Consider the following 22,067-nt stretch of genomic DNA (forward strand, 5'->3'; position numbering starts at 1 on the left):
GATGGCTCCTCATATAAAAACAGTTGTCTGGGTTGCCCTCAACGTGCGACTAAATAACTCTTTAAATCGTATTAGGTTGAAATATTTATCTGCGAGTACCGCTGAAGGGTAAATCGAGCTTTAGTTTGATGGTGTTTTGTGGGGGGAGATACCAGAGGGACAGCGGGGAGAACTTTGAGGACATGTCTCGGTGGTGAAAGTCTCCGGCGGACAGAAGCACACAGCCGGGCCGCGGCTAGCCAGCTAACCAGCTAACTAGCCAATGACTTCGTCTGCTGCTAATCTGTCAGAAACGTTAAACGGCGTCGGAGGGAGAGTCTCGGACCGCGTACGGCCTGTTGAATGCTGGACGTGGAAGCGAGTGCAGTGACTGAACATGGCCGTATCACGGTGAGATATTCCCGGAGCGACTCTTGTCTTTAGAAGTCCGACTTTCCTCTTAACAATTAGCTAACTGACTTGCTAACACCTGCTAGCTTTTTTTTTTTTTTTTTTTTTTTTTGTGTGTGTGGTTCGGCAGAGATGGCATGGCCGCCCGCAGCCGGTGAGTGAGTGAGTGAGTAACTTAAAGGCACTGCTCTTAGCCGGGCGCGGCGCGGCGGCCCCCAGAAGTCAGTTAGGACTCGTGTTTCGCTGCAGGTACGACATGTCTGCTAACGTGGATTTTACACCGTGGTGTCGTGAAGTACCGGTGAACTGATGCTGCTGTGAAGTCGTGTCAGGAAACGAGAGACCGCCGGGAGCCGCGGAGATCAACTCGTCCCGTTACCGGAGCCGGGACACCGGGACACCGGGACACCACCGGCTCGTGACGCTGCTCAGTCGATGCAAAATTGAACCGCGAACATCTGTGACATTGTTTGCAAAGCGTTTTGCAGCCTTGACGTCAACATCGTCCTTCACTTCTGTCTCTCCGTTGTGTTTTCTTTAAGTCCACGTGGTGTCCATCGGTCTTCTGTCGCGTGTATAACGGAGTCCACGCGTCTGTATCACCGTTTTAAGTGTTTGTGCAGCGTGGGGGTCACACCCCGTACATCTCTAATCCACCCCGCTTTGTTAATAGACTGCTCACGACCTCGGTGACAGGCCGGGATCGTCATGCAGGTTAACTTGTGCAAAGACGGTGACATAAAACTGTTGGACCACTTTTAGGGCTTTTTGTTTAAAAGTCCTGACGCAGTCGAGCACCAAAATCTGGCAAGGAGGAATCGTCATGTTTCTGTTCAGTGTTGTGGTTGTGCATGGCCTCTGATGTTTCTGCTGACCTTGTCTTTTTTTGTGACCCGTCTTCAGACTTGATCGTTTGTTTATCCTGCTTGACACCGGAACAACACCTGTAACCAGGAAAGCAGCAGCCCAGCAGCTTGGAGAAGTGGTCAAACTCCACCCACATGAACTCAATAACCTCTTATCAAAGGTGTGTGTTTGATATATATCCATCCTTGTCCTAACAGGACAAGCCACTTCAAGAAACCAACTATGTCCACTTGTGCATATGTGGCTGTCCCTGCAGTCAGATTGTGATATATTGTTTTGTGTGTGCTGTTCTTCTTGTCTCTTTCCATCTCTTTTTGGATGATATAGGTTTAATTCTAGTTGTACAATTAATAAATTAAATCTATTTTCTGTCAATTATAAGGTCTTGACCTACCTAAGGAGTCCCAACTGGGACACTCGTATAGCAGCGGGCCAAGCTGTAGAGGCCATTGTGAGGAATATTCCAGAGTGGAACCCGAATCCCAGACCTAAACAAGGTGAGCCGGCAGGCTGTTCCGTGAAATATTTCTCCAAATTTGGGTGATCTCAGCCGTACACGTGTCACATCTGGCACCAAGTTTTGTTGAGCCACTTCCTTAATGCGGTATTGTTTGTGATAAGTTTCGGACCACTGCTTTCTTGTACAAGAAAATGCATGACTCATATCAGCTATGCGTGTTGTTTTACCGGGTTGTCGTGGACGCTACAGGGAACTAAATAGTGTTGGCTGATAACATGCAGGTTGTTCTGGTCAAAAATATAAAATGCCCTCTCTATTATTACTGCATTTTTATCAAACGTGGTTACATTCAAACTAACATTGTCAGATCACTGTTTAAAAAGTTTTTATAGTACGTGAAGACTCCAAAACAACAGCTTTGTGCTTTTTCCTCTATTGTTTGACGAACGGTAAAATGATGCATGGCAGCCACCCCCTGATAAGGACTCTTTGTTATACTCCTCATTGTCTCAACAGGTTAAACACTGTTGCCCTATACTCGTGTCATTCGCTCGTTGTTTTTTCTTTTACCGAACACCAAGTTTTCTATCTTTTTCACTTGAACGAAGGCTTCATAGAAAGATGATGGAATCGCAGCTCATAAATGGTGAATACATTTCTGTGAAAATGACCCAAGAGTTATTAAGAAGTTAAAGGGACAAATATACAACAATTAAGACTCTTGTGTTTGTTTCCTATAGAGTCATGTGACCTGTCTCCAGAGGACTCCTCTTGTGACCGGTTGAGTTTCTACCACTTTGACATCTCCCGCCTCCTCAAACACGGGGTGTCTCTGCTGGGATCTGCCGGGGCAGAGTTTGAGCTCCAGGATGACAAAATCGGTTTGTAGTGCCTCTTCAATTATTATTTCAGCTTCAGTGACATCCATACGGTTACATTCTCTCACGCAGACATGGTTGAATCTGCACAGTCTTGTGTTTGGTCGTGTCGGACCTCAGGGCATCAGACTGGGAGATTTCCAACCTGTTTGTTTTGACTTGAGGAAAGAGATTGTCTCATGACTCTTGTTTGCTAAACACACTTTGTGCACCATATTTACACCCTAAAATCACAAACCTGTTGTGAAATATGGTAATCAACTATGGCTATACTATTACAACATCACTGGTCACTATCCCATATAAGCAGCAGTGTGACTTAGTCATGAATTTGATTGTGATTTGAATTGGCAATGCTGCTCATTGCTATCTTTTGATGGCCATTTGAATATGAACTTCTTTTGTGTTTTGAACAAGAAGTGAAATCGGACTACAGGGAAGCAAAGAGTTTACAAAGTTAGGTTAAGTTAGGTAGTTACTTTATTAATCCCCGAGGGGAAATTTTTTTCGCTACAGCAGCATACAGAAGCAATAAGATAATAATAGAATACCGTATTTTTTGGACTACAAGGCGCACTTAAAATCCGTAAATTGTCTCAAAAATTGACAGTGCGCCTTATAATCCAGCGCGCCTTATGTATGGTTACTTGTTGTGCTTATTGATCGATTTTATGTGGTACAATGCGCTCAAAAATCTGTCGAAATGTGTAAGTATGACTTTGGTAAGCAACGAAGCCGCTCCGCTCAATGGATATTCGGAGCATTACGGTACGATGTGTCACGACCTGATCGGCCCCGTAACAGGAATGTAATGTCTGAACTAAAAGTGCATTCATGTAAGGCAGCCCGCGCCCGGAGTATGCGTTAGCTACAATAAACCAATCAGAGAACAGTATTTAGTACGCTTACACCCTCCACTTTTTATACGTAATACTTACTGTGCTTCAACATTATATTATAGTATATTTGTGTGTACGTAAAAGGACTCCAAAAATGGCACCTGTTAAGAGGCATGCTTACGAAGCGGGTTTCAAACTCCAAGCAATTAGCTACGCAGCAGAACATGGGAAAAGAGCAGCCGCCAAAGAATTCAACATCAATGAATCAATGGTACAGAAGTGGAAAGTTTGATTTACCAGACTGTGTTGTTTTGCTTAATGCGCCTTATAATCCGGTGCGTCTTATGTGTGAACATAGACACGTTAATTCACAGTGCGCCTTATAATCCGGTGCGCCTTATAGTCCGAAAAATACGGTAATAGAAAAGCAATAAAGTCCCCTTCACTGTCAAAGTTTACCAAATCGAGCAAGTTCAATGTGACATTCAGAGCTATTTATGATGCTGTTACTATATTGATTTGTATCCCGAGGAATAATCCTTTTTTTTTTCCGCCTACCTGCATTTAGCTCCAGAATTATAGTCTGTGGTTCACTTACACACAAGTCTTCCCCACACTGCCACAATGCACTCTCCACACCATCTAGTTTTCCAATGACTTCCTGTGATTTGTTCTCAGGTGAGATGGACCCCAAAGAACGTCTTGCCCGCCAGAGAAAGCTTCTTCAGAAGAAGTTGGGCCTCGATATGGGAGCTGCTATTGGTATGGATACCGAGGAGCTGTTCAACGACGAGGATCTGGACTACACCTGCCAACAAAGTGGGCCCAGAGCTCATGGAAGCAAACCCACAGCTGGATCCAGCTCCCGCAACCATGTGGTGGGTCGCCTTTTAGCCTTTTAGCCTTTTAGCTTTGTGTGACCAGACATTGTCCTTTTGGTTTACCAAACTTGAAAGGAAACTGCCTCTTTGACAGTTGTGGACTTTAAAAGGTCCTATTGTAGTTTATACTTTACCATCTGTTGTCACTGCTTTCCTAAAGCAGTTGAATGTTCCCAGAGGGTGACTTTGACTAAGACTTGTCGTTGCCATTGCTTATGGCAGCACACACCAAAAGTGATGTCATTACTGATTCCATGCGGTGCTCTTTGGCATTGTTTCAGTTGGCGGCACACCTCCCAATTTTGGGGGCCTTGCGCATTTGTAAAATGGATGAGTTGGAGGCTTGCGTCTGTGAACAGGTCCATCTCTCCAGGCATCTCTACGATCCTTTAATGTGGGAGTACAGGGGAAGAAAACTATGGAAAAACCTCTGCAATTGCTTTGTACCGCCTATAAATTTCCACTGCTTTTACTATTCCAGCAGTGTAGATGGTATCTTTCTAAACAGCAAGGAACACTGCAGTCAGTTAAGCACACTTCAAGTGTGGGAAAAATGCTGACCAATGACCAGTGTGTTACCATAACTACAACATTAAGGTCATTGGCTTTCTTACCTGTTCAACTCAAACTACACTTGACTAATTGAAGAGTGGAAAGGATGTTGATGCCGTAGTCACACATATGACTCGCGACATGTCTTGCTATTGTACACCTATTTCATTTCAGCATAAAGGCTTGTCTGGACAGGAAGTCTGCTCAGAAAGCTAATAAATTCATTCTAATTGTGTCGTCTTCTCTTTGGCCTGACAGGCGTTGGTGAATCAGTCTTTTCTCTGCCTGTTATGATTCAAACATCAGTGGTTTTTTTTTAATGTTTCCAAGCTTAGTGTTAAGTCATGCTGCCTGATTTTCACATCCTCTGAGCCTGTGTGCCTTTTCTCTTGTGAAGTTCTGCACACATTTTAAATCATTGTGTCAGTATTGTCTGTATGGTAATAGTGTATCAATTGCCTTTTATAGCTTTGCCTCATCAGTATGTAGTGTCCCAAACATACCAAAGATAATAACCCCTTAAATGTTTGTGTGGTACGAGTAGTCTGTGCCTGCTGAAAGTCAAGCTCAGTATGAAACAATAAAAATGGATTGTACATAAATAGACAGAGAGAATGTAGAAGAGCGGCTATTGATTTAGAGTGGGATGTTCGCTTTACCTAAAGCAGTAAGCACCACACTTGTTCTGAACAAGAGAATGAATTTTCTTAATGTAATCTGCTCCTCATTGTAGAGCAACTGTTGGTGGATATGTGTGTCCTTATGTTTTAAACTGTATAATCAACTCCACTGTTTTTCTTTTAAGCACATGCAAGCTGCTGAATTGATCGACTCAGAGTTCCGGCCAGGCATGAGCAGTCGCCAGAAGAATAAGGCCAAGAGGATGGCTAAACTAGTAGCAAAACAAAGATCCAGAGATGTGGATCCTAATGAAAAGAGGTACGATTATTGTTTGGTTATGCATGGAGAGTTGTATCATCGTAAATCAACTAATCTCAAAAGACAGACCCATGTACAGCCATGTGTGTATTTAGCAGCATTGTCATATTTAAGGATTTCAAGGATTCGACCCATTTCAACATGTAAATGAAGTCTGATGAGTTGTAATGCTAACGTGGCTCTGCTCCCTCTTCAACCTTCAGTAACGACAGTTTTGAGAGTGAACCTGAGGAGAAACGAAGAAAAACCGCCAATGTAGTTATTGACCAACCAGCAACAGAGCATAAAGTCTTAATCGACAACGTTCCAGACAACTCCGGCCTTTTAGAGGAGGTAAGGAGTCTAAAACAACTGAAGAAGTTATTGGTGAGGTCTGAGACAGTTAAAGTGCTCGAACTGGTATGAAGGACCTCGTAAAATAGTTTACATGTTATGTAACTGGTCTCTTTGTCTTCAGATACACGAGTGGCCTCTGGAGAGCTTCTGTGAGGAGCTCTGCAACGACCTCTTCAATCCGTTATGGGAGGTAAAGACAAAGCATTGATGATGTGCTAATTTCAGTTGATGGTACACAGTTGAACATGAAGGGGTGAGCTGATTTAATCTGTGATCCAACACCACAAAATACACTTTGAGGATTGGAAGCTGTCACTCCCCAACTGATTCATGTCTTTTGATGCACCGTGACCAAATCAGACTCCTATAATGAATGCGAATATTTTGAAGGGTCAAACAAACTATTTATTTACCTTTTTTCAGTTTCTAACAAAACCTCCCTTCCAAAAAAAAACAATTTTACCAGCTTTTATTTGACCAGTGTTAGTTACTATAAATGTTATGTAAAAGGATTGTATTGTATGTGGCTGTTTACAGATTCGTCATGGTGCAGGCACGGGTCTTCGAGAAATCCTCAAGTCCCATGGTGCTGTTGGTGGGAAGCTGGTAGGAAGCACTGCAGAACAGGTACATGTCCACCGTTGCTGCAGGTTATTTGTTGACAATTAAGCACGGCACCAACTGTCCTGATGTTCTGGTTTAGATGTCGCGGCAGCATCAGGAGTGGATAGAGGACCTGGTTATCCGGCTTCTCTGTGTCTTCGCTCTGGATCGCTTTGGAGATTTTGTATCAGACGAGGTAGGTTTCATTGTTCTTCACTGGACAACTAAACAGAACGTCAGAGGATGTTAGAAGTTACTGATGTGTTTTTCTATTGAGATGTAGCGTGTTATGAATATGAGGATATGTAACAAAGGATCCAGATGTACTTTGGTCATGTCATGGAAGGAAATATCTAATGGACCTTGCAGTGTCTTTAATATTCTAGTTGTGTTTATGTCTGTTGGAGGATTTATTGCACCTTTTGGTTGTCATTGCCTGAGAGGTGTTCTTTTACTGTTTTCTTCTATATGTAACACAGCAGTGAGTTGAACAATGTCATTAAAGAAGATGGAAGTTTTAACAAGATAATATTTTCCTTTTTGAATGCGCAACGTTTTGCTATGTTTACACAAGAGCAAATCTTATCGGCCTCAGTGAGCCAACACAGCATTTCCTTTACATACGCTCTACTTGGGCAACTTGTTTAAGGCAGATAAAATGACTTGGTTTCAATTTAGGTAAATCTTACATTAGAGCGCCTTATTTCACTCTTGTGTGTTTGGATTCGAGACATGTACGTGCAGGCGGTTAGCTTGCATCTATCGACAGTATGTGTGGCTTTTAAGGGACATCTGTTAATTGTAGCTACAGGATATAACCTGAGTAATACACGCCCCCTTTAAACTTCATGGAAACTAAAGATGTGTACCGTTATGTGTCATTGAATTTTCTTTATCCAAAAAATGTTTTCATAAAATTTGTATTTATGAAAAAGAAAAGGTACTGGTAATGATTTAAACAATTTTTTTTTTAAACAACACGCAGCCCTACTTAATACAACAAAATAACCTATATCAATAAAAAGGAGTGTAAAGGGGAGTTTACTAGATTAATGGGACATTGCATTTGACTGGATTTGTACCAGTGAAAAACAGTGAATTGACCTTATTAGTTTGGAGGTTTGCATGATGACAACCTATTTTGGATCAGCTATTGTATATTTATCTGTAGAAGGAAGTCAAAACTCTCCCCCGAGACCGAAGGGAAGATTTAAATTTTTTTTTTTTTTTATAAACGTCTACGTCACATTGTCATGAATATGTGATAAAACAGCATTTTATCTTCTCTATTAATGGTGGCTGTCTGGCCTATTAGAGCAATCTCAACCAGAATAATTGGAAAATTACTAAATTCATATTATCCAACTCTCGTTGTCTCAGTGTTCTATTTATTCTACATCTCTTCTGTTGGCAGGTGGTGGCTCCTGTCAGAGAGACGTGTGCCCAGACGCTCGGCGTGGCCCTTCGCCACATGAATGAAACCGGCGTTTCCATGACGGTAGACGTCCTGCTGAAGCTGCTGAAAGAGGACCAGTGGGAAGTCCGTCACGGAGGCCTGTTGGGGATCAAGTACGCCCTGGCTGTCCGTCAGGTACTGCCTGTTCACCGTGTATATGATGAGCTGTTAAATCAGCATAGCGGGCTTCTCCTATGTATTTCATTTGAGCACCATAAGGTCATGAATATAAATTGTGGGGGTGGCAGGGTGTGTACATGGACAGAAAGCTTTTTCCAATCTGGAAGCATATGTGCTCCCCATGTAGAGATAATTTTTTTTCCTGATCTCATACCCATACATGTGTGCTGTTTCTCATCTGTCGGTTCCTTCGTGGCTCAGGATTTGATTGCGGTTCTACTGCCCCGGGTGCTCCCCGCTATCACAGAAGGCTTACAGGACCTAGATGATGATGTCAGGGCTGTGGCAGCTGCATCCCTTATCCCTGTGGTGAAAGGCTTGGTGCAGCTACTGCCCAACAAGGTCGGAGGAACCCCCCCCGCCCAAATGTTAATAGTCTTCCGCCTGTGTTGAAGTGTCCTCTCTATTTTTCACAGTGTTTGTGTTCTGGAGGTCTTAATTTAGTTGTAAAATACAATGTCTCTCAGGTACCCTTCATAGTGAACACACTATGGGATGCTCTTTTGGACCTGGACGATCTCACCGCTTCCACCAACAGTATCATGACGCTGCTGTCCTCGCTGCTCACGTATCCGCAGGTCCGTCAGTGCAGGTCAGTCGCTGAAGGTCGTACAATAAATACTGCTGCCGCAAAGTGGCGCCGTCGGTTTCTTGAACAGAGAGTCAACAACGTGTTGTAACTCAGCACGTCACCACACCAGACATTTAGTTATCGGTAACGTTGCTGTGAAAGTGTCATGATACTCGACACCACAGCAAATTCTCAAATGAATGTATTTCAAAATAAACTCTCATCTAAAAAAATGGTGCTACATGCACACACTATATATTTTATATACTAAACAATAAAGACAGTAATCCATTAATGTTGAGTAGCTCAAAGCTCTTCAATCAATCCATTAGCCAAAAAGAGAAAACCATAATCTTTGTGAACGTTGTGTGAAGAGATGCCGTCTGTCATAACTCTCAAACGATAACGGAAACACAACATGTTGTTGATGTAAAGTGAACAACTGAAACACTCACCACGTGTTCACAAGTAACAGTGGAGCTGTTGCTTCCTCTGTCGTTGCCACCTTCATCCTGCATGTTGTTGTATCTCGGTATTCTGGGTACCACTGAAAAACAACTTCTGTCACACTTTCTGAATTTTGACTTGGTGCCGACATATTGATTCCTGTATTATCCTGAGCTGTAACTGATGGGGAAAGCAAATACACTCACAGTATTACACATTATAATATCAGAGTTGCTTTTTAAAACTGGTTATCTTTCTTAAAATGAACCTGATTTAAATAAAAGCCGACAACCAGACTTGTAAACAGCCAGAACCAACTTACCACAAAGACCAAATTAATTTGCTGCTGGTACACTTATAGTTATGACAGTAATGCATTATTTAATTCGTTTTTGTTTTTATGATGTTCTCGCGTGGCCCTTGCTGTCTGTTTATGTATAGTGACACAGTGTCCTGTTCCCTGCAGCATGCAGCAGTCACTAACTGTGCTGGTTCCTCGGGTTTGGCCCTTCCTGAGACACACCATATCATCAGTAAGACGGGCAGCGCTAGAAACTCTTTTCACTCTGCTGTCTAAAGCTGACCAGGTACGTTTGACCAAGAGCAGTTGGATGGTCACATGACAAAGTACATTCCAACCTTTTTCTTTTTTTTTTCCGCTATACAGTATTTAACAGTATTATAAATACAGTAAATTTCCATGTTTTTATTTATACCACCCAGTGTTGCTGTCAAACCTTTTTTTGTTCAGTCCTTGAATGCTGATTAATGAGTTGTCTCCCTCATGAGGCCGTGTTTCATGTTTTTGCCTCTTCAGAGTTGTGCAGTGTGGATAAATCCCATCCTACAAGATATGCTCCGACACATCTTCCAGTCCTGCATACTGGAGAGCAACGAGGAGATCCTCGAACTGATTCAAAAGGTTTGTTGAATGACCCAAACTTCTACCTCTGATGGGTAAAATTACAAACCCGACCTAAGTTTGCTTATTAGAAACAGGAAGAATAATACAAACAATCCAATACTCATTATTTAAAAAAATATATATTTTTTTTTTAGTCCTTGGATTGGAAAAAGGCTTGTGTGGAGGACTTTTATTGATATGCATCGTGTGTGCAGGTGTGGATGGAGCTGCTGTCTCAGGCCCCCCAACAGTACGTGGTAGCAGCCAGCTGTCCATGGATGGGGGCCTGGTTGTGTCTCATGATGCAGGCGTCTCACATTCCTATAGACCTGAACATGCTGCTGGAGGTGAAGGCGCGCTGCAAGGTACACTTCATATTCACACTTTATTCTTCTATTGCTCTAACACCTGATGTTTTATATTATAGTTTGGCAGTATCTAAATAGCTTTTTGTGACGGCAATTGTAGGCAGTGACTCGAATAATATTTTTATTTTAATGTTTCAAAAAATGAATATTAAGGTCTGTTTTTAAAAGTCAGTATGACATAACTCAGGATAGCAGTTTTTTTGTTTGTTTTCTTTTCGCTCGTTATGTCAACAACTTCATGCAAGTGATTTCACACAAAAGACAAAATAAATGCTCCTCGCTGTGGCTGCTTGGCTAAAAATCTTCCTGCTGCGGTCTGTATGTTTGAGGAGTTTTAGCAACCTGAACAGTCTGAGAGAGGAAATGAAATACAGGAGAGAAGCACGTTCAGCCCAGCGAGTGACTTAATATCCAGTTTGTTTAATGAAGTGTGTCTGAACTGATGGAGAATGAATGCAAGTTAGAATGGGAACAGCTCAGCTTTGCACGTATCAAGTTGATTCAGTGTGCGTTTGAAACGGAGAAGGAGACAAATATTTAAATTTAATGGTGCCAACAGACCGTTTGTTTCTTCGCCTGCCCCAGAGACATTTATAACAACATGAAATTTATATGGAGTTAAATTTTCTCAGTCGATAATAATTCATGTTGTGCTGCTGCTACAGGATAAGGCTGGAGCGAAGGCACGCCTCGGGAACAATCAGGTGAAGGAAACGGTTCAGGAGTATATAGCGGGCGCCGACACGGTGACAGATGACCCGGTGACAAGGGACTATGTGGTGGTTCGTGCTCGACTCATGTCTGCCAAGTAAGTTTTCATCGTTGCATCAGAGAGAAAAAGTTCTGATCTGGAGGACGGCGTGTTGCTTTCTATAAGCTTGAATTTCCAAATCCATAATTTCTGAGGTACTAATTGCTCTGCCGGCGTTCCCCTGCTCTCTTTGTAACTCTGCGATCCAGATTGCTGGGAGCTCTGTGTCGGTGCATCTGTGACCCTCAGCTCAATGCTGCATCTCAGGAGATCCGACCAGCTGAGTCTTTGGGCCAGCTGCTGCTCTTCCACCTCAACTCCAAGTCGGCCCTGCAGCGCATCGCGGTGGCGCTGGTGCTTTGCAAGTGGTCCGCACTGCAGAAGGTCGACTGACGTTTTTAGTCGCGGAACAAACTAAATGCTCGATTCTGCCGCGCTCGTAAAACATCCGAACTAACGTTCGAGCACGTTTCTCTCAATTCCTTTAGGATTGCCAGGTGGTGTCATTGATGGTGCAGCCTCGTCTTCTGGCCATTCTGTCTGAGCAGCTGTACTACGATGAGATCGCCATCCCCTTCACCCGCATGCAGAATGAGTGCAAGCAGCTGATCGCGCTGTTCGCCGACGCCCAGATAGACCTTCAGGACCGCCTCAATTGTAGCGTTTTCACCATTGACCAAGCCAATGAATTGGTAAATCCATACACACTCACACACGTTAAACACTTCGCCTCCGTTACATGAAGCAAACTTCCTCACTGTATATTTTAATGGAACGGTTACATGTTGCTCTCTAGTCACCCGCATTCCACTCGCATATATTCCTAAGCTGTAACGCTACTACTTCATTATAATGGCATTAAGCTGTTATGGTATTTGTTGTTATTGCGGTCATATTTTCCATATTGTGGAACTGTAATTTGTTTTCTGTCCAAGTCTTCATTTCCTGAACTGACAGCTCCGGTAATAATGTTTCCCAGCTGACTCTGAGCTGCAAAGGTTAATGGATATTGCACCTCGGTAACAAATCGCATCCGTCCCCACTTGTTTCCTAGGTAACCACCATCTTCACCGAGTCAACGGCGGGTCTGAATGTGAAGTCCAAACAGTGGCAGGCACTGGACAGTAAACGACAGCAGGCTCAAGCAACGGTGATGGAGACCAGCGCCGAGTGGCAGCAGCTGCACCTGCGCGTGCACATGTTCACCGCCTGCGCAGTCATCAACCTGCAGGCACTTCCCGACAAGCTCAACCCACTGGTGAGGCCTCTGATGGAGGCCATCAAGAGGGAGGAGAACACCCTGATCCAGGGTTACGCTGCTTCTTTTATAGCCAAGCTGCTGCAGCAGTGCGCCGGGCGCTCGCCGTGCCCCAACCCCAAGATCATCAAGAACCTCTGTGCCTCGGCCTGCGTGGACTCTGCGGTCACGCCCTCGTCCGCCTGCCCCGTTCCCCCGACACAGGAAAATGCCAAAGGTGAGAGTGGATGAAGTTGGCCGCGTATTCATTAACTGACTTGGAAATATGCTCGTGCGATAATTGCATCCATGTTTTATTTCTTGTGCCGTTAAGGGGGTGGGTTGGAGAAAGACGGCATGCATCACATGGTCAACAAAACCCGAGGCATCATCACGCTTTACCGCCACCAAAGGGCTGCGTTTGCCATCACCAGTAAGAGAGGTCCAGCTCCTAAAGCCCCGAAGACCCCGACCACAGAGCTTCCTCCTGGCAGCACCATCGGTGCCGAGAATGACGAGGTACAGAAAGAGAGAGAGAGAGAGAGAGAGACGCTAAACGACACTCTCCTCACATTCAGCTCGTACCAACGGCCCGTTGTGTTTACCGTTTTTCTATGAACTTTCCTTTTAGAGCAAGAAGCCATTTCTTATTCAGAGACGAGGGGCAGAGTTCTCCCTAACGACTGTTGCCAGGCACTTCGGTGCCGACCTCACCAAGTCTCTGCCGTACCTCTGGGAGAACACAGTGGGACCACTGAGGACAGTGGCGACGGACAATCACTGCATCGGTATGTCGATTGGATCGAAGCTTGTAATCCACTTGAGCACATCTAAATGTAACACTTCAGATCGAAGTTTAGTTTGAATCTGTTGACGTCCTGCCGTCATTCATAGTCTACGAGTCTCTAACTTGTTTCGAGTTACTGTTTTGTCTTTGATTATGTCTTTGTAAATCGACTCGATTCACTTTATTTCTTCATGATAATCCATCAGGATCATCCACGTCTCATGAAGGCCTGCAGGCATCTGGTCGGCTCACTGTGTGTCTGTTGTGTGTTCCAGACAGGCAGCTCCAGCTGGAGAGAGGAGACGCTGCAGCTCAGGAACTAGTTAACTCACTGCAAGTCCTGGAAGTCATGGCTGGAGCCATGTCTGCTGACCTCAAACCTTTGGTAAGACTGCTGATCCACCAACACCACTTTACTCCCCTTTTACTGAGTTTGTATTATTGGTGCGACTTCTAATTGTGTCACATGAAGACTTAAACGCTGTTGTTTCTCTTTGACCCGTGAAGAGTCCGTCTCAAAAAAGTTCACATGTCGATGTCATGGAACAAAAGTTGTAGCAGGAGAGATTCCCACAACATGTTCACGAAGGCGTCTTGAAACAACTCTGAAGATGTGTATCCTCTTGTGTCCCTGCGTAGCTGCTGGAGCACCTCCCCCACCTGTTCACCTGCCTGCAGCACCCGTACACAGCGGTGCGTCACATGGCGGCGCGCTGTGTGGGCGTGCTCAGTAAGATCGCCACACTGGAGACCATGAACAGCTTCCTGGAGCATGTGCTGCCCTGGTTAGCTGCTATTGAAGACTGCACCAAGCAGGAGGGTGCCATCGAGTCTTTAGCCTGTATCCTTCAGTCACATAAAGCCTTCCGCTTTCTTACCCGCACAGCATTTCTTTTTTTTTTTTTTATAACACATATGCAGTGATACTATTTCAAGCCGAGATGTTACGCGCGAGGATTAAAGGTGTGTTATTTCGGCACAGTTCTGTCCTTGACCAGCATCTTGTGCAGGTGTCATGGAGCAGCTCGATGTGGACATTGTTCCCTACATCGTGCTGCTGGTCGTCCCGGTGCTCGGCCGTATGAGCGACCCCAGCGACAGCGTTCGCTTCATGGCCACGCAGTGCTTCGCAACACTCATCCGCCTGCTGCCACTCGAGGTACGAGCGCCCGGACGGCAGGCTGAGGTGCTGTTTTTGAGGGTGGGGGGAAGGGGTTCGAATTCTGAAGGTCTTGCTGTTTTGCTCTCGTCTACCAGCCAGGTATACCGGACCCTCCCGCCATGTCCGCTGACCTGATCCGCCAGAAAGCCAGAGAACGTCACTTCCTGGAGCAGCTGCTCGACAGCAGAAAGCTGGAGAACTACAAGATCCCTGTGCCCATTAAAGCCGAGCTGAGGAAGTACCAGCAGGTGTGTGTGCGCGCGTGTGTCAGTTTTCAGATGAAGGACGTGCAGCCTGTGGACATTTTTACACATTTAATTAACTTCTGGAACATTTGGGCGTTTCGTGCCCGAGCTGGCTCCTCACCTCCAGTCCCATCATATTTCTGCCAGATTCAGGAACGAGCGTTTGCTTTAACTGCTGCAGGCTGTAGACAACCGAGCTGCTGACAACAAATGGTTGTCTTGACATTTAAAGCAGTCAAACGGAGGCGAAATGTGCTGCTTCCTGTCGGAAGCGTTGGCTGCTGGCGGCTCTGCTGAGACCAGCCATCTCTCTCTTTAATGGAGCAGTGCGGTCGTCCTGTTTAAATGCTGCTATTGTTGCTGCTCGTGCTCAACACGTTGCTGCCAGGTCTTCGACCTCGTTACCGTAACTCACTCAGGAGCACCGCTTCAGTGAGGATTTCTTTTCATGACGATTTCCAACAAATACAAAAATGTGTGATTACACCAGATTTTTCCTCGGCTATTAAAACTCTTTGCGTTTGACAATATCACAACATAAAAACCATGACGCACGCATAATGCTGTGGGTCTTTGTGTCGTCCTGCAGGACGGAGTGAACTGGCTGTCATTCCTTAACAAATACAAGCTGCACGGGATCCTGTGTGACGACATGGGGCTCGGCAAGACGCTGCAGTCCATCTGCATTCTGGCAGGCGATCACTACCTCAGGTACCGAGTCCGAACGGCACCGATACCGGCTTTCACTTCCAGCTCTACGAGTCCAGCACACCGACTCTCCTCCTCTAGAGATTGTTCTATTGCTAAGCAACTCCACTCGTATGATTGTTCCTGCTTCTCGTCTGAAGGACATTACAAACAACTTTTCTACTTGAATAGTAATAAATGAGTGCACAGCAGGTTTATATGCGTTCAGTGTTATATTATATATTATAATCCAATTATCACCGAAAGGACTGAACTACATTATGTTAGTGAAAGCTCATTACAGTTTGCTTCGTTTCCTTTTTTAGGATAGATACACTTAATAGTAATGCAGACAGAATGTAAAAGGAGACTGACTTGAATATTCTTTTAGTTTATGATATAAAACATTGTGAATATGGTCAAATCTAAGATGCTGTTCCTTTCTGAGCCCCGTCGAACGTGCCGCACCGCCCGACGGGCAGCGCAGGGTTCGACGGCTTCAGCAGTGATTTGTTTTTGTTCTTCTTCGACCTCCTCCTGTGTTCTTTTAAAACACTCGTCCTCTCTGAAGTTTGACGTGGCGCGTTTGAACATGTGACTCAGCCTGCTGCGTGCGTGTCGCTCAGGGCTCAGGAATACGCCAAGACGAAGGCCGCGGACTGCAGCCCCCTGACCTCTCTGGTGGTGTGTCCTCCCACGCTGACCGGCCACTGGGTGGACGAAGTGGGCAAGTTCTGCACCAAAGAGTACCTCAACCCGCTGCACTACACCGGGCCTCCCACGGAAAGGATGCGGTAAGGATTAGTCAGAGTTTGGTGTAAGATGATGATTCATGTTCCCTTTTTTTTTTTTTTTTCTTCTCTCAAGTCTTTCAAAACTGAATAGGTGAAAGAGAACATGTGCATCTCTGTGTAAAGACAACATTTCCATCATGTTGCGCTAACTGAACATTTACTTCTTTTTTTTTAGGTTGCAACATCAAGTAAAAAAACACAACCTCGTAGTAGCCTCTTACGATGTTGTACGCAATGATATCGACTTTTTTAGGTGAGGACAATTTCACATATGATTGTTTTTCAGTTTTGGAAGCAGGCAGCCTGTTTTATAAAAAAAAAATGTTTTTATTATTTTTATTTTTCAGAAATATCAAATTTAATTACTGTATCCTCGATGAGGGTCACGTCATCAAGAACGGGAAAACCAAACTTTCCAAAGCCATTAAACAGCTGGCCGCCAACTTCCGAATCATCTTGTCAGGAACACCCATTCAGGTGAGACGCCTTCTGAGACCTCGGAAGGAAGTGACCAGGACGATTTAACTTCTTTTCTAGTCCGACCGTCAATGTCTTCCCGCTCGGTCTCTCCTCAGAACAACGTCCTGGAGCTCTGGTCGTTGTTCGACTTCCTCATGCCGGGCTTCCTTGGAACCGAGCGGCAGTTTGCTGCTCGCTACGGTAAACCCATCCTGGCCAGCCGAGACGCCAAGAGCTCGTCGCGGGAACAGGAGGCGGGTAAGTCGGACTAAATATCTAAATATACTGCTGTTGTCTGAACATTTTACATTTTCAGACATCCCTCGTTTATTTTGCTCTTTTTAAATAAAGGTTCTAAACGGCAGTAAATATTGGTTTGTGCTTGAAGGTGTCCTGGCGATGGAGGCTCTGCATCGACAGGTGCTGCCCTTCCTTCTGAGGAGGATGAAGGAGGATGTCCTCCAGGATCTTCCTCCTAAAATAATTCAGGACTATTACTGCACCCTGAGCCCTCTACAGGTACTCGTGGCCCCTGATGACGATCTGTTCAATCATTCCAGTTTTTCTCGCGTTAACATTTTAAAAGCTGTAAAGATTTGACCTCGTGTGTTTCAGAGCCTTCTTCTGTTGACTAAGATAGCTAATGAGATTAAAGGCTGAAGGTCTTCGTTAGTGTAATTATGCTGGCAGAGTTGAGGTTGGAAGTGACGCAAGTGTTTGTTTATAGGTGCTCCAACAACATTAGAGGCACAACCTCCGTGTAACCTTTCTCACTACCTGCAGGTTCAGCTCTATGAAGACTTTGCAAAGTCTCGAGCCAAAGCCAGCGTGGAGGACAGCATCTCTGTAGCCTCTACAGAGGAAGAGGAGAAGCCCAAACTGAAGGCAACAGGCCACGTCTTCCAGGTACATCAAATATAAACCTGCTTAAGTTAAAGGAGCTCTGTGGCGTTTTCTTGTGAAGAAGGTTTCCTATTACTTTCGGGTTTTTTCCCCCCAAATCCATGCTGTGTAAAACTTCTGTAAATCTAAAGGAAAACCAACATGGGTGTGAGCAGCGTAGGACCTGCTTGTCCTCCCTGCTTGTCCTCCCTGCTTGTCCTCAATGCTTTTTGTTGGTGCATTAATGCGTCCGGCAGATCGGTGGAATGGTCTTGACTCTCATCGTCAGAGACGAACAAAACAAAACTCTGCAGGTTAATGCAAAGATGTCGCCGTCCTTTCCTCAGAATGCATCGCTAATCTTCTCCTTATTACCTCCCTGTGATATTTGCCTTCTCATCTACTTTCCATCAGGCGCTGCAGTACCTGCGGAAGCTGTGCAACCACCCGAGCCTGGTCTTGACGCCGCAGCATCCGGAGTACAAACGCGTCACGGAGCAGCTGACGGGTCAGAACTCAAACCTGCGGGACATTCAGCATGCGCCCAAACTGTCCGCTCTCAAACAGGTGATGTCCCGGGTGGGGGGAGGGGGGGACACCACCACCGATCAGCCGTTGATGGTTCTCCAGACGGCCGAGTAGGGCGAGGAGATTTTTGTAGCGCCTTTGATCAGCTGGGTTGTTTTTTTCTGACATGGCTCTGTCATGTTTCTGCCCTCCAGCTGCTGTTGGACTGCGGTCTTGGTGGCGGAGGAGGTTCTGAGGGGGGCCCCGAGGCGGTGGTGGCGCAGCACCGTGTGCTGATATTCTGCCAGTTGAAGAGCATGCTGGACATCGTGGAGCACGACCTGCTGAAACCCAAACTGCCCACCGTCACCTACCTGAGGCTGGACGGCAGCGTGCAGGCCGGCCTGCGGCACTCCATTGTTTCCAGGTCGGTCCGTTTGAATTTCCATTGAAGCCGTTTGTCAACGAGACTCGGTGCAGATTCTGCTCAGTGCTGCAGGCGACGTGAACGCGAGGCCGACGGCCGTCTCCCCTTTTGCGCCTTCAGGTTTAACAACGACCCTTCCATCGATGTGCTGCTGCTGACCACCCATGTTGGCGGTCTGGGTCTGAACCTGACGGGCGCAGACACCGTGGTGTTTGTGGAACATGACTGGAACCCCATGAGGGACCTGCAGGCCATGGATCGGGCCCACAGGATAGGACAGGTACCGCAGCATACGGCACAATACCTCCACATCTATCTGCACAGGTGATACTGGAGCCAAGCTGCTGCTGCTGCTGCTGCTGCTGCTCTCAGTACAAAGTGACTGGTTCATCAGTGTTTCCTTGATGCATTATTAAGCAGAGCCTTAGATCAGTCTTGGATTGTGTGACACCGCCGCTCTTGTTTGAAACCAGCGACGCAAAAATGAAGCGAAATGAAGTTGTCAGGACGGCACACGTGATCCATTCTGGGAACTTGTATTGTTGTTTTGCTCTCGTGCAGAAACGGGTGGTGAACGTGTACCGGCTGATCACACGAGGCACGCTGGAGGAGAAGATAATGGGGCTGCAGAAATTCAAGATGAGCATCGCCAACACCGTCATCAGCCAGGACAACAGCAGCCTGCAGAGCATGGGCACGGACCAGCTCCTCAACCTCTTCACCCTCGACAAGGTGAGACCTCCGAGTTCCTGTGGAACGCACGCGGAGCTCTAAACACGATCCGTTATACATAACGGATGTTTGTTTGTTTCCACTGTGGAGTTTAGTGCTAAAGGAAAGCGGACAGAGACGAGCAGCAACTCTGATCTCAACTGACTTACAAGTGTTGTTATCTGGAACGTCTGGTGACCACGGAAGTTAAACGTGGTCACCGCTGCTTCAGCCACCAAAAATACATTTCTACATTTGGTATAAACAGATCACACTGTAACTATGAAAATGCAGATTATTGTCTGTAATCTGCCCAAACATCTTTTTTTCCTTTTCCTTTTTTTTTTTTTTTTTTTTTTTAAACAACTTACTGGTTGGCCTGTCGTGATCATGAAGTTTTTAGTTGAATATTAATTCACAGAAATAATTGAGATCTAATTGTCTTTTTCTGCTCATTTTATGCCACTGTTGTAGTATAAGCCTCATCATAATAATAATAATAATAATAATTATACACCTCATGAAGAAGAGCCATTTAATGAACATCGGCATATATGAATAAAAAACACATTTCTGTTTGCCTTTTATGATTTGTAGACCAAAGAAAAGCACAAGTTCAGTCGTAACATGTATCGTAAATATACGTCGGTATAAACGTTGTACTACGGCGGTGCTAATTCTGATGTTGCGTTAAACCGTAGAAGAGGAAGTAGGTGCAGCGAGATGTCGTTAAGAGTCAAACAGGGAAACGACGCGGAAACTGACGGAATCGTTTCCGTTCATTTGTATTAAACCAGCTGGATGACATCGAGACAGATTTCCAGAGATTATGTGAAAAGGCTTGCGGTCACCTCAAATCATTGGAACCGGTTGATCATGTGATAAATGTGACGGATCTCCGTTTGTTCAGACTAGTCAGAGACCTCGTTTCCACCTGGAAACACGCGGTGTTTGGACGTCTTCACCGGAAGAGGACCGACATGTTAGTGAGGCGCAAATGGAGGAAGAATTCAGAACGGGATTTGGCTGCTGAACATCAGCCGGGTGGAAACTGATCAGCACAACAAATGAAAGACGCAAATCATCCAAGTTGAAAGGTCACACGACTTCCTGTCCTGCTTCCAAATCGCCCCTCGACATAAGAGCCGTAGAAACGCAGGAGGCCGGTCCAATTCCCTGAACGGGACAAAAACAAACCCCGGGAGTGTTTTGTACCGTTTTTGTTTTTACTATGGAAAAAAACAAAAACATCGCCACTTTCTGCGTGTTGTACCGCTGCATCTGAGCCGCCTCGTGTGTGTGTGTGTGTGTGTGTGTGTGTGTGTGTGTGTGTGTGTGTGTGTGTGTGTGTGTGTGTGTGTGTGTGTGTGTGTGTGTGTGTGTGTTTGCGTGTTTCAGGGCGAGAAGGGCGAGCAGCCGACGTCGACCTCGGGGAAAGCCTCCATGAAGTCGGTGCTGGACGGTCTGGGAGAGCTGTGGGACCAGCAGCAGTACGACACCGAGTACAACCTGGACAGCTTCATGCACTCGCTGCAGTAGCGCCGTACAGCACTCCACCACCCCACCCCACCCAGCCTCCATCACTCATCTCATCTGCTGGCCGAGCAGGACCTGGTCAGAGCCTGAGGAGACGACCCCCTCCACACACACACACACACACACACACACACACACACACACACACACACACACACACACACACACCGTAGACGAGCTCACCGCTCGCGTCCCACAGCAATAACTCAAACACAGCCAGTGAGAAGAGACTCTCTTATTTATTGCTCTGAGATCGGTAGGACGATGATCAAGACATCCCATAATTCCTTGTTGTGAGCAAACCACGCAGTCCTTCGTCACGCCCCGCTACAGAAACTGCCGAGAGAATGAACCGGTAGTAACACCTGCAGCGTTCGGTCTCCATCTTCTACAGTAATGAACGGCAGCGGCGTCGTATCCTTCATAGTTACAGCAGCAGGTGCTGCTTTTACAAACCGCTGCCCTCCTCCCTCACCGCAGCACCAGAGTATACAGTGTTAACTGCTTCAGACACCATGTATCCCCCCCCCCCCACCCCCACCCCTCACAAAGTCTTAAAAGCACTGCTGTACCCAGCCACACCGGTCAGCGCCCCTCTGACTGACGGATCCAAATATGTTTTTGTATAACAAAGGGAAACAGGGTGAGAGTGACATGAAGCCACAGGACGTCGTCACGCTGCCTCAGCTTTTTATAGCACACGCGATACCCGCTGAGCTCGGCGACGACACGACTCCCCTCCTCCACACGACCCGGGTCCCGGAGTCGGTGGCCGACCCAGAAACGCCAATTCTCTGTCGCAGCCACATGTGATGTAGAAGTGACCTGAGGAGGAGGAGGAGGAGGAGGAGGAGGAGGAGCGGGGCTGCACTTGAAGCTGCGTTACAGAGACTGAACGGGGCGCCAAGCCGGTCCCTGAAACTTGTCACAAGTATTTTAAAAGAATAATAGACTTGTACATATTTCTGTAATTGCTGCTTTTTGTTTATGATCGCGGAATTGTAATAAATTCTACAAACCTTTGAACCACATGTATTTTCTTTGTGACCAGTAGATGGTGTTGTTGCACACCCAGGAATAACAGCAGGAAGTGGATGTGAATGAATATAAAAGCTGCTCTCATCAGTTTCATTTGAACACACTTCTGCACATTAAAGGATCGTTTAGTGCTTCGTTACAGACACACTGAAGAAGATGCAAACACCGCAGCC

General features: G+C 45.8%; 1 protein-coding gene across 1 annotated transcript; it reads left to right on the top strand.

The window, feature by feature from the left end:
• Window positions 1–20,981, top strand: btaf1 (BTAF1 RNA polymerase II, B-TFIID transcription factor-associated). The gene is made up of 38 exons (XM_069689880.1): window positions 1–390; window positions 1,294–1,417; window positions 1,640–1,754; window positions 2,458–2,598; window positions 4,113–4,312; window positions 5,673–5,806; window positions 6,010–6,139; window positions 6,264–6,332; window positions 6,680–6,769; window positions 6,846–6,941; window positions 8,160–8,336; window positions 8,583–8,723; window positions 8,849–8,973; window positions 9,866–9,986; window positions 10,217–10,321; window positions 10,519–10,668; window positions 11,337–11,479; window positions 11,632–11,806; window positions 11,911–12,114; window positions 12,477–12,897; window positions 12,994–13,178; window positions 13,291–13,447; window positions 13,722–13,831; window positions 14,086–14,287; window positions 14,457–14,605; window positions 14,704–14,856; window positions 15,443–15,564; window positions 16,167–16,334; window positions 16,510–16,587; window positions 16,682–16,811; window positions 16,910–17,051; window positions 17,182–17,312; window positions 17,577–17,699; window positions 18,090–18,242; window positions 18,398–18,609; window positions 18,730–18,889; window positions 19,171–19,341; window positions 20,719–20,981. The coding sequence occupies exons 1-38, from the start codon at window positions 377–379 to the stop codon at window positions 20,857–20,859; spliced, it is 5,562 nt and encodes a 1,853-aa protein (XP_069545981.1). The 5' UTR covers window positions 1–376; the 3' UTR covers window positions 20,860–20,981.
• The last annotated feature ends 1,086 nt before the right edge of the window (window positions 20,982–22,067 follow it).

Source organism: Brachyistius frenatus, unplaced genomic scaffold, assembly GCF_029030835.1.
Source record: "Brachyistius frenatus isolate BFR_SWC_R1_liver_20210118 unplaced genomic scaffold, ASM2903083v1 Contig_8, whole genome shotgun sequence".
Taxonomy (NCBI): Eukaryota; Metazoa; Chordata; class Actinopteri; family Embiotocidae; genus Brachyistius; species Brachyistius frenatus.

Bases quoted from the DNA above. Each gene is read 5' to 3' on its own strand.
- btaf1 (XM_069689880.1), top strand. The intron at 1,418-1,639 runs GTGTGTGTTTGA...GTCAATTATAAG, and splicing joins TCAATAACCTCTTATCAAAG to GTCTTGACCTACCTAAGGAG. The intron at 12,115-12,476 runs GTAAATCCATAC...CTTGTTTCCTAG, and splicing joins TTGACCAAGCCAATGAATTG to GTAACCACCATCTTCACCGA.